The sequence below is a fragment of the Lynx rufus genome, unplaced genomic scaffold, assembly GCF_022079265.1.
Source record: "Lynx rufus isolate CCGP_SWC_20201006 ecotype Redwood Valley unplaced genomic scaffold, mLynRuf1.p SCAF_11, whole genome shotgun sequence".
NCBI classification, from domain to species: domain Eukaryota; kingdom Metazoa; phylum Chordata; class Mammalia; order Carnivora; family Felidae; genus Lynx; species Lynx rufus.
Window position 1 is genome coordinate 20,842,783 of NW_025814825.1, and position 16,375 is coordinate 20,859,157.

General features: G+C 51.4%; 1 protein-coding gene across 1 annotated transcript; it reads right to left on the reverse strand.

The window, feature by feature from the left end:
- Positions 1 to 865: 865 nt before the first annotated feature.
- On the reverse strand, positions 866 to 15,872 carry PLAC9 (placenta associated 9). Its single transcript, XM_047073705.1, has 4 exons — positions 15,821 to 15,872; positions 3,581 to 3,678; positions 1,808 to 1,934; positions 866 to 1,314 (listed from the first exon to the last, which is right to left on the reverse strand). The coding sequence occupies exons 1-4, from the start codon at positions 15,870 to 15,872 to the stop codon at positions 1,268 to 1,270; spliced, it is 324 nt and encodes a 107-aa protein (XP_046929661.1). The 3' UTR covers positions 866 to 1,267.
- Between the last annotated feature and the right edge of the window lie 503 nt (positions 15,873 to 16,375).

Below are 16,375 nucleotides of genomic sequence, written 5' to 3' on the forward strand. Positions count from 1 at the left end.
TCTTACCACTCAATAACAAAAAGCCAAAAATTTTTAAATGAGCAAAGGACGTGAATAGATATTTCCCCAAAAAGACGAATGGCCAAGAAACACACACAAAAAAGATGGTCATCACCATTAGGCAAATGCAACCTAAAACCACAATGAGTTACCACTTCATACCTAATACGATGGCTATAATTAAAAAGATACACAGTGAAGATGTGGAAAAATCGAAACCCTTCTATACACATTGTTGGGGAGAATGTAAAATGGTATAGTATCATTCAGCTATACGAGAATAAAGTACTGAGACATGCTACAATACGGATGAAACTTGAAAGCATTATGGTCAATGGTAAAAAGGTTTGACACAAAGGCCACATATTGTATGATTCCGTTTATATAAAATGTCCATGGAGACAGAAATATTAGTGGTTTCTGAAGGATGGCAGGAAGGGGAATAGAAAATGACTGCTTGGGAGCGCCTGGGTGGCTCAGTCGGTTAAGTGACCGACTGCGGCTCAGGTCACGATCTGGAGGTTCGAGCCCGGCATCAGGCTCTGTGCTGACAGCTTGGAGCCTCCATCCCGCTTCAGATTCTGTGTCTCCCTCTTTCTCTCTGCCCCTCCCCCACTCGCACTCTCTCTCTCTCTTTCAAAAATAATAATAAAAAGAAAAATTTTTTTAAAGTGACTGCTTGTAGGTACAGGGTTTCTTTTGGGGGTGATGAAAATGTTCGGCAATGAGTATACAACAGTGTGAAACCGCTGAATATGAACAGTTTAACAAGGTTAAAAATCTGAAACTTACGTTGTGCGAATTTTACCTCAATAGAAAAGGTTTTAAGTCGCACACAAATTTGCACACCTGTCCCCCGGGGATCCCACTGAAATGCAGGTTCTGATTCAGGAGGTCTGGGTTGTGACGGGCTCCCACTGCCGCTCATCTATGGCCACATTCTGAGTAGTGAGGCTACTCAAGGGCCCTTCTGCTGTGTCCCCTTGCCGGTCTGGGCCTCAGGTGCCTCACCTCCGCACCAGCTCCTGCCCTGTCTGCCCCTATAACGAAGACGGGCGGAAGCAGCCCGCCGGAAGTCCCCAGGTCTGAGCCTGCAGGAGGATGTGGGCCTCAGGGCGTGGGAGTGGACAGAGAAGGGGCTGTGGCTATAGGGGTCACGGTCAGCAGACACAGAGGACCAAGGGAGTAGCTTTTATTGTGCACAAAGCTGAGGAAGGCAGGCCACCATGTGCCACTCTGTGCCCAGAGAAGCTGCACCACAGGCGTGTCATTTCCAGTTGCCGGGCAGCTCTGGCTCCGGTGCTCCAAAGCCATCTGAAAAAGAAGGGACGGCTCGGGAGCGCTGAAGGCCCCCCGCGGCCCCGCTCCCAGGCCCTGTCCCCCCCCCCCCAACTCCTGTGACAGGGAACTCGGGGCTCGGGGAGGGGCAGGGGGCAGCCCCTCCGCCGCGCCCTCGGAGGGTTCTGTGGTGGCGCAGGAGTGGTTCCCTGCAAGGCACCTGAAAGGAGACCAGGAGCTTTGAGGCGGGAAGATGGCCAGCGGAGGAGGCAGCAGCGCTGTGCCCCCGGCGGCGCTGGGCGGGACCCCGGTGAACTGTGCCAGCTCTTCCCGAAGCCCCGTCCGGATGCCAGGCTGCAGCGCCCTCCAGAGGGGGGCGAGGGCAGAGAACATTGGGGGTGGGCCGGGGAGGGGGTGATGCCCTCCCAACTCTGACCCGAGGCCTCTCCCTGCCTGTCCAGGCCACACCCGTGCGGTGGGCAACCATCCCTCCCCCCACCCCCCACCCCAGCCCGAGGCAGCCGCTCACCCTCTCCGAGGAGGTCGGGGGTCGTGGGGCTGAAAGACCCCGGGGGCAGGTTCCAGGCCAGCTCCTCCAGCTGACCCAGCAAGCCTTTCACTTCTGCCTCCAGGTGTTCCACCGTCTTCTCCACCGTCTAGAGCGAGAGAGATGGGAGCGAGGCGGGGGCAGGGGGGCAGGAGTGGGGCACTAGAGTGGAGCCAAGTCCATCAGCCACATCCTAAGGGGCACGGGGCGGCCCAGTGGGGCGCGAGAGAACTGAGCGCCGGGGGACTTGGGCCCTTCTTGTTCAGGCTCAGCCCCTGCCGGCCTCGCCATCCCCCAGATGACAGGATCCTAGGGCTTCGTTCTCTAAGGCCGCCGCTGGCTCGGGCCCTAAGCGCTTCACCCAGTCACAACAGGTTTGACAAGGAGCCACCCTTTTTTCCTGTTTTCCTTTCCGTTCTTCACCACTAGGAGCTCACATTCCTTTTGTCGCCCCGCCCCCTGGTGGCAATTCTGCCAAATGACAGGTGGGGGATTTTGAAATGTTCTTTATTCAGGGTTCCTAGCCTTTTCATGAATGAAAAGCAGTCTGGTGAAACCTACAGACCCCCTTCTCAGAAAAATACCTTAATTGAAAACAAAATAAAGCATACAGGATCTCCAAGGATTCCCACTGCATTAAAATATTGTCCAAGTGCTAAAAATTAAATCTTTGATGTAAAAATGTATGTATTTATTTAAATTTTTTTTTTTCAACGTTTATTTATTTTTGGGACAGAGAAAGACAGAGCATGAACGGGGGAGGGGCAGAGAGAGAGGGAGACCCAGAATCGGAAACAGGCTCCAGGCTCTGAGCCATCAGCCCAGAGCCCGATGCGGGGCTCGAACTCACGGACCGCGAGATCGTGACCTGGCTGAAGTCGGACGCTTAACCGACTGCGCCACCCAGGCGCCCCTAAAATGTATGTATTTATTAACTTAGGAAATAACACGATCTAACATCAGGTCTAACGACGACTGTAATTACGTCATGCTGACAAGGATGAATGATGTGTCGATATATTCACAACTATGATGGAGTGAAATTATCTGTGATTTCTATTGAGAACAAACTCACAGTACTGTTAATACTACTATGGTGTGTTGCCTGTATTTATAGTGAATTGGAATGCTAAATTCCAGTTAAAGGTTTGTGAAAATAAGGTGTAATTTTTTCCCACACAAGTTTATAGACCCCCGGTTACAAACCGTGGCTGTGTAACAAAACACAGTGACCGAATTTCCACCATCTCATTGTGTAATTACGTGGCGATCTCTAGCTGGGTTTAAGCAAGCCCCTCTCCCCACCCCACCCCCCACCAGGGGCAGGGTCTGTTGAGGGCTGGTCAGCCTAAGAGCCCAGACTGGGCAGGGAGATGTTTCACATGGTGGCCAGGGAGCAGAATTGGCATGGGTTTTCCCGATTTTCCAAAGCAAGGTTGTCCTGAGCCCTATAAATCTACCAGCCTGGGGACGCCTGGGTGGCTCAGTCGGTTAAGCATCCAACTTCGGCTCGGGTCGTGGTCTCACGGTTCGTGAGTCCGAGCCCTGCGTCGGGCTCTGTGCTGACGGCTCAGAGCCTAGAGCCTGCTTCAGATTCTGTGTGTGTCTCTCTCTCTGCCACTCCCCCCGCTTGCACTCTGTCTCTCTCCCTCTCAAAAATAGACAAACATTAAAAAAAATTAAAGAAAAAAAAAAAAGCTGCCAGCCTGCCAGGTGGTCCTGAAGCTGTACGTCCTCCCAAGTCACCCTGATTACCTCCTCTATGACGTCTAAACGGCCGTGGATAGCCATGTGTCTGTCACACCCTGTGTTCCAAGCTGGGTCTCCATGGGAGGGCATGAAGGGTTCAGCAGCTGTGGAAAAACAAGCCTTGTCACCATTCCCTGTGACACTAGAGACTCCCGTAAAGCGCTGGGCTCCGTGAGGTGGGTCCTGAAAACAGTCACAGAGAAGCAAAGGAAGGCTCAGTGTGTGGGTCAGGGTGTGAGGGGCCGGGGGGCTGGCCCAATCACTTGCTTGTCTCTATGGCCATGGTCACCTCCATACCCAGGCGGGCTTCTTCAAGAAACTGCTGCCTGAACTGGGTGAGGTAAGGAAGGGAGGCAAGGTTGCAGACAGAGAGAACGGCGTGTGCAAAGAGAGAGGCACACGCCGGCACGGTTCCGTGTGCAAACCCTCAGGGAGTTGGCGTGGCTGGAAAGTACAGGGTGGATGGGAGGACACTGGGTCATGGAAACAAAACCAGAGGCCCTAATAAGCCAACCGCAGTGCTTATCTTGGGGTTTATTTCAACACAAGAGTCACACGGTCCTATGTGAATTTTTTAAATACAGAGAATGGATCGGAGGGATTTGGCTTTGAAGGCAGGAAGTTATTGCAGGAATCCGTGTGAGAAGTGATGAGGGGAGGCAGTAGGTATAGAGAGGATGAAGGGAAGATATTTTAGTCGTCACACTGGCATTGATGACCAGTTATTAATATCGGACATTTGATGAGCACTTACTATGTACCACATGGCCCGCTAAACAAGTGTGCGAACTCATTCAATCCTTACAATAACCTGCTTATTATCACCAGTTGATGCAGAGGGGTGAAATGCTATATCCTACCTCACGCAGCTAGTTAAATGGAAGATCTGAGGTCTGACCCGTCCGGATTTTGGTTCATCATTTTTCTCCCCAATGCTGGTTCCCCCTTGGTTCCTCCTGGCACCACCAGCCATCACACCAGAAGGTTCTGAGCTCGGGTTTTGTGTCAGTGACCCCCAGGTACCTGTGAGGCAGCAGAGTTGGCTGGATCCTTGGAGAATGCAAATATTCAGGAAGAAGGCCACCGTCCCAGAAATGAAGAGAAGCAAGGAGCTTCCCTGAGGATGAAGTGGTCAGCATGGCCTAAAGCAGCAGGGAAGTCTAGCAAGATAAGGATTGAAAGACAGAGCAACGGGGCGCCTGGGTGGCGCAGTCGGTTAAGCGTCCGACTTCAGCCAGGTCACGATCTTGCGGTCCGTGAGTTCGAGCCCCGCGTCAGGCTCTGGGCTGATGGCTCGGAGCCTGGAGCCTGTTTCCGATTCTGTGTCTCCCTCTCTCTCTGCCCCTCCCCCGTTCATGCTCTGTCTCTCTCTGTCCCAAAAATAAATAAATGTTGAAAAAAAAAAATAAAAATAAAAAAAAATAAAAAAAAAAAAGAAAGACAGAGCAACAGGAAAGTCCTGCTAAATTCCACCCCGACCCTGTTCACGGAGTCGTGGAGGCAAAGCCAAGCCGAGATGCTGTGGGATGGGAACGGAAAGAGAGGTTGGAAGGTGGAAATTTGGACCCTGGGAAACATTCTTCAAGAAGTTTGGCTGTGAAGGAAGTGAGATCAGATCACATGGTCTACAGAATGTTTCTTGTTGTCATTTCTGTTCTTTTAAGTCGAAGAAACAACCACACTTACAGCCTGAAGGAAAGAACTTAACAAAGGACTGGGAATACAAGCTGGTGCAGCAACTCTGGAAAACAGTATGGAGGTTCCTCAAAAAACTAAAAGTAGAACTACCCTACGACCCAGCAATTGCACTACTAGGCATTTATCCAAGGGATACAGGTGTGCTGTTTCGAAGGGACACATGCACCCCCGTGTTTATAGCAGCACTATCAACAACAGCCAAAGTATGGAAAGAGCCCAAATGTCCATCGGTGGATGAATGGATAAAGAAGATGTGGCATATATCTACAATGGAGTATTACTCAGCAATCAACAAGAATGAAATCTTGCCATTTGCAACTAAGTGGATGGAACTGGAGGGTACTATGCTAAGTGAAATTAGTCAGCCAGAGAAAGACAAAAATCATATGACTTCACTCATACGAGGACTGTAAGAGACAAAACAGATGAACCTAAGGGAAGGGAAACAAAAATAATATAAAAACAGGGAGGGGGACAAAACAGAAGAGACTCATAAATATGGACAACAAACTGAGGCTTGCCGGAGGGGTTGTGGGAGGGGGGATGGGCTAAATGGTTAAGGGGCCCTAAGGAATCTACTCCTGAAATCATGGTTGTACTATATGCTAATTGGGGTGTAAATTTTAAAAAATAAAAAATAAAATTTAAAAAAAGGGTTTCAGTGCAGATTAGACTGAATGAATGAAGAACTTTTTTTTTTTTGAATCAGGATTATTGCATATTGGTGATATATGTATATTATTCAGAAGTTTTAAATACATAAGTGATCAGATTTGGCAAAAATAAGCTAGGCAAGATGTATGAGAGTGGCTGCAGCAAACTCTTCTAGGCTACCCAAGGAAGGCTGAAAATGAGCACCTGAGGAAACGCCAGGGCCCAAGTGTCATCGGAAAGAAAGAAACATCGTGAGACAGGAGGGGCCCATCTGTGAAGGGCTGGAAATGGAACTCACGGTTCAAAATAAAGAAAGAGTCACTCAGGCTTTCACGTCTGGGATTCTCACAGAAAGGTGAAAGGCATATACTAATTTATATTAATGATCTAAATTGAATGATGGCACCAGCCAGAAATGACAAAGTTAAAGTCTCAGGAACATATTAAGTCAAAATAATTCAAGTGAGGGGTTTGATTCTCTCACGTCAACTTAGTTTCCAGAAGTAAAGGAGACATAGCAGTCTCAGTTCTGGGCGTGCTCGCCCACCACACCGGGCTGAGAGGGAGCACGGCAGGAAGTGCAGGTCCCTTGGAAGCTGTCCCACAGAGCTTCTCAAGCCCAGAACTTCAATGACAAACATCATCCACCCAAGGGTTCACAGTCAAGGTTCCTCTCGCGGTTCTGGGCTTATTTGCTTCCATATTTGTGTTTGTGTTTGTTTCCACTCGGCTCATGATCTCACAGTTTGTGAGTTCGAGCCCTTCTTCAGTCTCCTGGCTGTGAGCTGCTTGGGATTCTCTCTCTCCCTTTCTCTCTGCCCCTCCCACGCTCACTCGTGTGCTCTCTCTCTTTCAAAAATAAATCACTAAATTTAAAAAAAGATTTAGGGGCGCCTGGGTGGCTCAGTCGGTTAAGTGTCCAACTTCAGCTCAGGTCATGAGTTCATTGTTCATGAGTTCGAGCCCCATGTTGAGCTCTGTGCTGACAGCTCAGAGCCTGGAGCCTGCTTTGGATTCTGTATCCACCCCCTCTTCTGCTCCTACCCCTTTTGTGCTCTCTCTCTCTCTCTCTCTCTCTCAAAAAATAAAAATTAAAATGAATAAAAAAAAAAAACAGGGAGGGGGCCAAAACATAAGAGACTCTTAAATACAGAGAACAAACTGAGGGCTGTTGGAGGGGTTGTGGGAGGGAGGATGGGCTAAATGGGTAAGGGGCACTAAGGAATCTACTCCTGAAATCATTGTTGCACTATATGCTAACTAACTTGGGTGTAAATTGTAAAAATAAATAAATAAATTAGTAAAAAAAAAAAAAAGAAAAAGAAAAGAAAAAAAAGAACTGAGCAGAGGACAAGGGGCACAGTAGACCTCTACTCAAAGGGCCAAGAAGTTGAGTGAGTTCTCACCTGCTGGCCTCTGTTCATTCTGTAAAGCAAGAGGGGAATCATCTGCTGGTAGTACGCGTTGGCTTGTGAAAGAGGAAGCTAGTTGTGACGTTTTCAGGAATTCTGTAAGGGGGGTTGTTGAACACAGCCACTAAAATGGGAGGCACAGTGAGAGCACTTACATCATGGAAACCAGCAAATGTCCTGTTTCGGTTTGTGTCTGTTTTTGCGAGCCACGTTATCAGCAGACCACTGGGGAGGGGGCTCAAATATACAGAGGACTTCAAAAGGAGATGAGGAGAATGAGGAGGGCCATGGAGAAGGACGCGACTCAGGGAAGAACTTTGGAAACCCCAGACCCACAGTGTGCCACCTGACAGGCTGGGAGTGGCCAGGACAGGTGGCTGGATGGAGCGGAAGCTGGGAGTCTGCAGAGAGAGTATGGGGGAGAGCAAGCGAGCAAAAGACTGAGGATTTGACCAGCAAGCATTTAAGGGGATGAGCTCTGGAGTCTAGCTTGAATAAGGAAGGAGAGAGGCCAAGAAGAGGGCCAATAAATTGGGAGAAACGGAGGGGCTGAAGGGTGATGGCAGTAACGGAAGGAATGAGTGGCAAAAGACATTGTAGCTTCAGCTCTAAGAGGTGAAGCAGCTTCCTAGTGGCAATATCAAGGTTGCGGCCATAGACGTGGGCATCTGAAGCACAGTGGGGACAAAGAGTTATTGGACTTGATCTGTCTAGGTGCAAAACTGTTGTAACCGTAAGACCCAGGTGTTGGCTGCATGACCCAAGGGGACATACAGAGTCGCCCAGAAGGTTGACAGTTCTCGAGGTGAGGACAGAGATGGTGAGCCATTTTGCTGGTGATGAATGTGTAACTCTGAGAGGTTGAGTGACCTGCCCATGGTCACATGGTTAGCAAATGACTGGACCCCTAGCACCCTTCTCCTGATCTCACCACAGCAAGCTGGCCTTCTGGATCTCTTCCAGAGGTTTCCCGTCCTGAGACTTTCCTGTCCCAACTCTCTCTGGATCCCAGCTCTTCCACTTACGGGTAAGAACTAACAGCAGAGACAAAACTCCCTTCCACCCTGAGCATCTTTCACGGAGAACAATTTGTTTCTGTATTTTCCATTAGTTCCCTCCACTGAACTTAGAAAAGCCTCTTCAAAAGACAACGGTCTTGGGGCGCCAGGGGAGTCGGCTGGTTTAGCGTCTGACGTCGGCTCAGGTCATGATCTCGTACTTTGTGGGTTGGAGCCCCGCGTTGGGCTCTGTGCTGACAGCTCAGAGCCTGGAGCCTGCTTCAGAATCTGTGTCTCCGTCTCTCTCTTCCCCTCCCCTGCTCGCACTCTCTCTGTCTCTCAAAAATAAATAAACATTAAAAAAAAAATTTTTTTAAAGACAATGGTCTTGTTGACTTTTGGGAGGGGGGTTGACATTACAATGGTACTTCGGTTATTTTTTTCTAGTATATGTGCGGCTCAAGTGAGGACTGGTTATGTTCTTAAAAAGGAGGCTTTTAGAGATCCATACTGAAACCTTTAGAGATGAAATGTTATGATATCTTGGATTCACTTCAAAGTAATCCAGGCCTGGGAGTGGGCGGGGGCATGGGTGGCCAAACCAGATTGGCCGAAATTGATAATTGTTGAAACTGTGTGACGGGGACATTGGAGTTCTTCCCACTACCCTCTCTGCTCTTGTATATATGGTTTGAAATTTTCCATAATAAAGGCCAGTTGTCTGATAGGGTTGTTAGCTAAAAGCAGAAGCCGTTGCGGGCCGCATACGCGGACGGGAAAGGCTCAGGAAGAGGGAGGGGGTGGTCTGAGGGACCCCACCTGGATGGTTGTGCTCTGTTCTGGGCCTTTGATAGGCAGAAGCAGATCTAGAAGCGGCCATGGTGAAGGGACTAGAAAGTTTGACTCATCTGTCTCAGCTGAAAGAACTCAGCTCTCCAGAGCCCAGTCTAGAGAGGAAGCGTTTCCCAGGGGGCAAGAAGAGTCGCTTTCACCCCCAGGGAGGACTGTCCGTGCAAAGGGGGTCTGTCCAGTGTGGATCTGTGTCCACACACAGCCACTGTGGGCTCCGCCCATGAGCCTCTGGCCAAGCCTCTCCCCGGAGCCCGGCCTGCCCTCTCCCAGCCCCAGCTTGGGCCAGGAGGAAACAGTCTGACCTGGCTGGCCAAGTGTGAGGGTCCGCCAGCCCTGTAAGTCCTGAACAACATGAATCTACTCCCCTCCGCAGGCCTAAAACATCCTGTTTTGTACGAGTCTGCAATGAGGTCTAATTTGGCTCCAAAAGCCCTCCAGGGGAAAGGATTGGCTGAGGTTGCTTTCCACATCACACAGCACTAATCCCTCACATCTGGACAGAGCTGTGCCCTGGGCTCCGCTGCACAACTGTCCGTGAGCTCATCCAGGCCTCCCTACGAGCTCATCTGAGAGAGAAAGCTGCCTCGGGGCCTGTGCTGCTGCCGCCTCCCCCATGTGGGTCCCTAACTTGGCACTGACCTCACTGCACAAGGGCCCCAAACACACCGGAGAGGCCCGTTCTCACCCCCCTCCGCCACGAGTTGGTGCGGGCCTGTGGGAAGCTTTCCTCTCCTCCCTGAGTCTCTGCTGCCTCCTTGCTAACTCGGGGTGGGGAGGCCTGACGCACCGCCACCCCCATCTGGCTCATGGAGGATGCCGCTTTGTCTCTCACAGCCTGCTGAGAGGCCTCAAAAATTAGCTACCAGGACAAAACCGGCGTGAGTCAAGGACAAGTTGCTTCTTGGATCAGAAGCTCCAGCGAGACAAGAGCTGGGCGTCTGCCGTGTCTTTGAGCTTCCCCGTCAGTAGAAAGGGGCTCAGGATAATGCCTGCCCCACGGGGTTGTCGGGACAGTCAGGAGTGGGGAAGGCTGAAGCGTTACCATGAGCATGCTGGAGGAGCCAAGGCTGTGGGTCTCCATGTTCCCTTCCTTCCTCTGCTCCCGCCCTCCCTGCCCGGCCAGTTGGGAAATGGACCTTCTTGGACGCCGGGCTGTTTTCCCTGGCCTGGCTCCCACTCAGGGCCTATGCGCACCCTGGATGGCGGCCATGGGTGGAACACAGTGGGCTGGTGAGAGCAGGCTGTCGGGGAGGCCAGAGGCCCAGCGGAGGTGCTGGGCTAACTTCTTCAGTTAAAGAGACATGGCCACCGGGTCCCCGTCCTCTGAGGCAGGAAGTATGGCCCCTCCTACTTACAGGCATAGGGGACCTCTTGTATCTGGGACTCAAACACCAAGAAAGCGTGCACAGCTCCAATGATTTCTGGGATGACGCATAATTTCCCAGAGGAGACCCTGAAGATTGCTGTGCCTTCTGAATCATCAAAGACACACTCTGCTTTGACCAGCAACATCCATCAGTTAGGGGTTAATTGTGTTCGACCGCACTCACTATAATAGAATAAAATTTACCACATTTAATATTCGTATTAAAATTGGTGCTTCATGGGGCGCCTGGGTGGCGCAGTCGGTTAAGCGTCCGACTTCAGCCAGGTCACGATCTCGCACTCCGTGAGTTCGAGCCCCGCGTCGGGCTCTGGGCTGATGGCTCAGAGCCTGGAGCCTGTTTCCGATTCTGTGTCTCCCTCTCTCTCTGCCCCTCCCCCGTTCATGCTCTGTCTCTCTCTGTCCCAAAAATAAATAAACGTTGAAAAAAAAAAATTAAAAAAAAAAAAAAAAAAAATTGGTGCTTCATTTAAAACCACCAGCAGTTTAAAAAAAATTTTTTTAAGCAGAAGAATACTATTTTCAAACAAGTATATGAAGAATTCCAGTATGAGGAACTGCTCCGGCTGAGCCAGGAGACAGACCCTTGGGCCCCCCAAGAAAGAGCTCAGATTCTGAGGCACATTCTTGGGAGAGACATGCCCTCCCATCTCCCCTGGTCTCTGGTCATTTTCCAAATGGGGGTCTGAGTCTTATTGATCACTCTGAGAACACTTCAATGTCATTTCCAGTACATTCAGTATCTGGTTGCAGTAAGTAAGCCGGGCTACCATAAAAAAGCCCCCTCCCCCCCTCGGCTTCACATGTATTTATTCGTTTTCTCATATGTGAGTTCAGAGGTAGATTGGCTGGTGGTCAGGGCTGGCAGAGAGCTCTGCTCCCCGAGCCATATGGGAACCCTGATTCCTTCTATCTTGGAATACCATGCTCTTTTAGTCCGCGGGGTCATAATGTACTAGAACACTCCAAAAGCCCCACAAGACGGAGAAGGTGTAAGAAGCCATCCAGAATAAACCTCTCTCCGTGCACCGTGAAAAGCACACATGGCTGGGAGTCGTCAGAGACGCAGCCCCACCTCCGAGACTTACTGAGGACACTCTTTGCCTCTCTTTCAGACGGTGAGGGAGCTGTCCTGCCAGGTCTACTTGGCAGGACTGCTGTGTTGATTAAAGGGACTCCTGCCCTTGAGGATGCCTTGGAACTGCCAAGTGCTGTGCCAATGGCGTGTAGGGCATCTATCAGGGGAGCTGAAGATGGAAGAAGGCAGAGGAAGCTGCCAGGGCTCTGCCTCTCTGCTGGGTCACACAGACCAGTTCTCAGGATGGAGAGGCATCTGCTCTAGGGATAAACCTATGCAGGGGTCCAAGGGATGCTGGGGAGGGGCTTCTCCAACAAGGACACAGAGGGCTCGGTGCTGACTCGGCTCTCTGGCTCTCTTACAAGCCAGTCCCACTCACTGGATTCCTGGGTCCTTCGCCTTTTCAATAGGCATAGCCACACTCTACACGGGAAGCTCCCATCAATTAGAGATCACTCATTGTGCGCCAAGCTCTCTGTTGAGCGCTTACATACATTATCCCATTTGACGCTTACGTCACGTTTTTACAAATTAGAAAACTAAAGATCAAAGAGATTGCCTAACATGACCAAGATTACATAGCTAGTAGGTGGTAGGGAGAGGATTTGAATCCTACCTGCCCGACACAGTCTAGACTGTGCACTGGCAGTCATGTGACCTTGTGTAAGTTAAGGGCCTCCCCTCTCGGGGCCTCAGCTGTCTCCTCTGTAAAAGGTAACAGGGAGAAACTTAGCATGCCTGACTCCATATTGCTTTTATTTCCCTTGCCACTGTAACCTGTAGCTTAGAAACGTTGCTTAGCCCCACACACAGGCACGGTAATCACGGAAGGAATTCTGCTTACAACTGAGATTTGCAAAAACCGCCTTCTTACCTGAAACCTGCCTCATTGGAGGAGATACAGAAGTACATACAGAAATGACTATGCTATATTTAAGATTTACAGGGACGACACCACCAGATTCCTACACACAAAGATCAACTGACCAAGGGCAAAGAAGTTACACGACTGTTTTCAATGTCTACAGATATCAGTCATCTTTTGACTCCCTTGTCCCTCTAACATAGAACAAGCCCGACTCACATGCTCTGAGAGATGGTTCTTTGGGACAATAGTTCACCATCTCCTCAGTTGGCTGGCTTTCCAAATAAAGTCGCTTTCCTACACCAACGTCTTGCTTCTCAACTCGCCTATCATTCGGCAAGCAAATACACTTGAACACAGTTACAAAATGAGGGGTTGGACAGGTATGGGGCAAAGAGGACCTGTTCGCATGACCTTTACAGCTGTCTGGGGCCCCATAAGAGCCCAAATGTGTGCTTGGGATCGAAATGTCTTTGAGTGGTTCACTCCCACGATATCCACCTTTGTAGGAAGAAATGCTGTGACCCTCACGACAGCCCTTCAGCATCTTCTTCCTTCACTTGAAGCAGAAAGCAGAATTCCAGTGGAAGACAGATGTCCAGTCCACGGGGATCTGGAGCAGGGGCGGACAATGAGAGAATGCCCAAAGGGCCCCAAGGCATGGGTGACAATTGGTAAAAGAACCAGGCTCTAGGAGTTTAGATGTCTCTGATAGGAAAACAGGAAAGGAACTCAACAGAAAACTTAATTTTGAAAAAGGGCTCTTATCAGTATTCCAAGCAGTTTGCTTCATATATAAAGAGCTTTTGTAGGTCGATATGAAAAATCCCAGTACCACAACTGAAAAGCGCAAGACAATTCGCATGAATTAGTAGAAATGACCAATATGCACTTAAAGAAAAAGTTCAACCTCAGTAGTAATCAAAGAAATACAAATTAAAGCAACAAACCATCTTAACATATTCTTGCAGAACAGCAAAAGTTTCCAGATCTGCCAGTTTATAGACAATACAGGGGAAGGAAGAACATTTAAATGACTCGCGGCAGATGCAATCAGCTAAAATCTAAATGTGGAAAAACTTTATAGGACAAAACAACCCAGCTGCGTCCACAAATACATCTTAAGGAAAAGGGGGGAAGAGACCTCATGTGTTAAAGGAAACATAACTGACATGTCCGCCAAAAGCAACATGTGTACTTTATTTGGACAAAACAAAACCAAATGTAAACATGACACAATGGGGGATGTGGACATTTGATGATATTAAGAAATTTTCATCCCTTTTTAGGGTGTGATAATGGTATTGCAGTTATGTTTATTAAAATATTACTTATCTTTGGGGTGCCTGGCTGGCTCAGCTGAGAGTGCATATGAATTTAAACAATTTTTTTAATGTGTATTTATTTATTTTTGAAGGAGAGAGAGACAGAGCATGAGCAGGCGAGGGGCAGAGAGAGCGGGAGACACAGAATCTGAAGCAGGTTCCACGCTCTGAGCCCGATTCGGGACTTAAATTCACAAACTGTGAGATCATGACCTGAGCCAAAGTCAGACGCTTAACCGGCTGAGCTACCCAGGCGCCCCATATTGACATTGATCTTGGAGTCATGAGTTCAAGCCCCACACTGGGTATACAGATTAGTTGAATGAAACTTAAAAAGAACAAGATTACTTATCTTTTAGAGATACTGAAGGAAATATTTACGGATGAAAATATATGGTGCCCGGAATTTCCTTTAAAACTATTGGAGGGGAGGGGACAGAATGTGGGGTGATAGAGGAAACAAGACAGGCCAATACTCGCCGAAGCAGGATGGCAGGAACACCGGGGTTTGCCGCACTGCTCTGCCATTGCATCCAAGATATTTCATAGTCAAACGTTAAGAAACACAATGGTAAATTGTCTGAAGTCTGAAAGATTATACACAACACTGTGCGAACACGGTGTGGGATTACACTCATACATTTATACTTTCCCCCTTTTTAAAACATCCGTAGCAATAAGCAAGCATAATCAGAAAGAATGTTTAAGAACGGTTTTAAATTAAAGCGCATATACTGGTCATGACTGCAGGGGCCACAATAAAGTCGGCCAGTTGTGGGCGGCAGCCAGATCCTCCCTCTGGGGGAGCACAGACTCGGCTTTGTGCCCTCGGCTCCTGGAGGGGAGGGGGGGGGCTCCAGGAGCAGCGGGGGAGGAGGGGGGAAAGAAGGCCTGGCTCTATGGGCTCTGTGCCGAGCACAGTCCCAGCCACTCGTCATACAGCCCTTGAGGAGGCAGTTGTTGGTCCTCCTTCATTAATAGGTGGGGAAACTGAGGCTCAGAGAGACCAGTGGAGCTGAGGGGATGAGGGAGGGAGCCCGTGTGTGTTGAATTCCGTGCTGGGGACTTCATTCAGTCTCCGCAGGGTGGGTGTCATTCTCCCCACCTTACAGAGGAGGAAACAGGCTAACAGAGATAAGGCAGCCCACCCAACTTACTCGGGGGGGGGGGGGGGCTGCCCAGGATCAGCACAGGCCTCCACCCTGCCCCTGGGTGCTCACACCCACAGCCGGCTGTGCCCTGAAAGGCACTGGCGTGGGAGGCTCCCATCTTAGCTCAGGGTACTTCACTTAGGCGATTCACCTGCACTGGCTCCAGGCTGACAGGCAAGCCACCTGGTGGGGGCACGGGTCGGCCTGAGGGGGCAGGAGGCCTGGGTACTTGGTGAGGCCTCTGCCATGGCACCGCTGTGAGAGCCGAGCCTTCCCCTCACCTGCCCCGCTGGGAGCAGCAGCCTGTGGAGCTCCCGGAGGGCCTCTCCCTCCCGCACCCCAACACCCCCACCCAAGGCAGCTCGGGGCCTCAGGGGAGATCTCTGGAAGCAGAGACACTGGCCTCCTCTCCCACGCCGCAGAGCCCTCGGCCGGCCAGATGGCAGGTGAAGTCGCGGCCTTTCTCCTGGGGCCGCCTGTCCGCCCGCTGGCTCTGCTGGGCCAAGCCTGGGTCGTCGTCTGCCGGAACTCAGCTTCCAAGGGAGTGCCCTGCCCGGGCGCCTCCACAGGCCCTCGGGATGCAGCTGGCCCGGAAGGCGGCGGGGGGCGCTGGGGGGATGTGTGCCCTCCCTGCAGACTTGACCTCCCCGCCCTGCGATGCCTGTCTCCTCTCTCTCCTGCGGGGCGTCGGGTCCCTCCAGCCTTCCTCTTTCGGGCGCTCTCTCTCACGTCTCTTTTCACACTCCCCCCCCCCTTCCCGGGAGGTCCCCCCTTTCTCCATCTCTCCGCTCTCCGTCCCCTCGGTCCCACCCGGCCCGACCCCACTCACCGGCGGCGCGGAGCAGGGCGAGCCCGGCCAGCGCGCAGAGCAGGGGCCGCATGCTGCCGGCCGGCCGAGCGCAGCGCGGAGTCTGCCCGCCGCCGCGCCCCCGGGCCCGCGTCGGCCCGCCCGCAGGAAATGCTCGCAGCCCGAGCCAAGATTCCTGGGCGGCTCCGGGCTCTCCGGCTCGCGCGACCCGCCCCCTCCAGAGACCCCGCGGGCGGAGGGGCCGGCGTGCCAGCCCGGGCGCCTCCCCAGCCGGGGGCCGCCGCCCCCCTTCCCTGTGGCTCCCGGGGGCCTGGGCGCAGGAGGGCGGGAGAGGCGAGGGCTGCCCCCACCCCCACCCCGGGGCCACCGCTCCCCGGCCCGGGTATTCGCGGGAGCCCATCTCAGACCCGCAGACCGAGGCTTCCCCGGTGTCACCCCCGGTTCCCGAACCCCGAACGCACCGAGTGTGGAGGCTTTCATCCGTCCACCTACGCATTTTAATTCGTAATTAACTACAAGGGGACAGGGACCCTGAGAGTCTCAGTGGTGGGGTCTGCCTTTCATGGAAACTTCCTG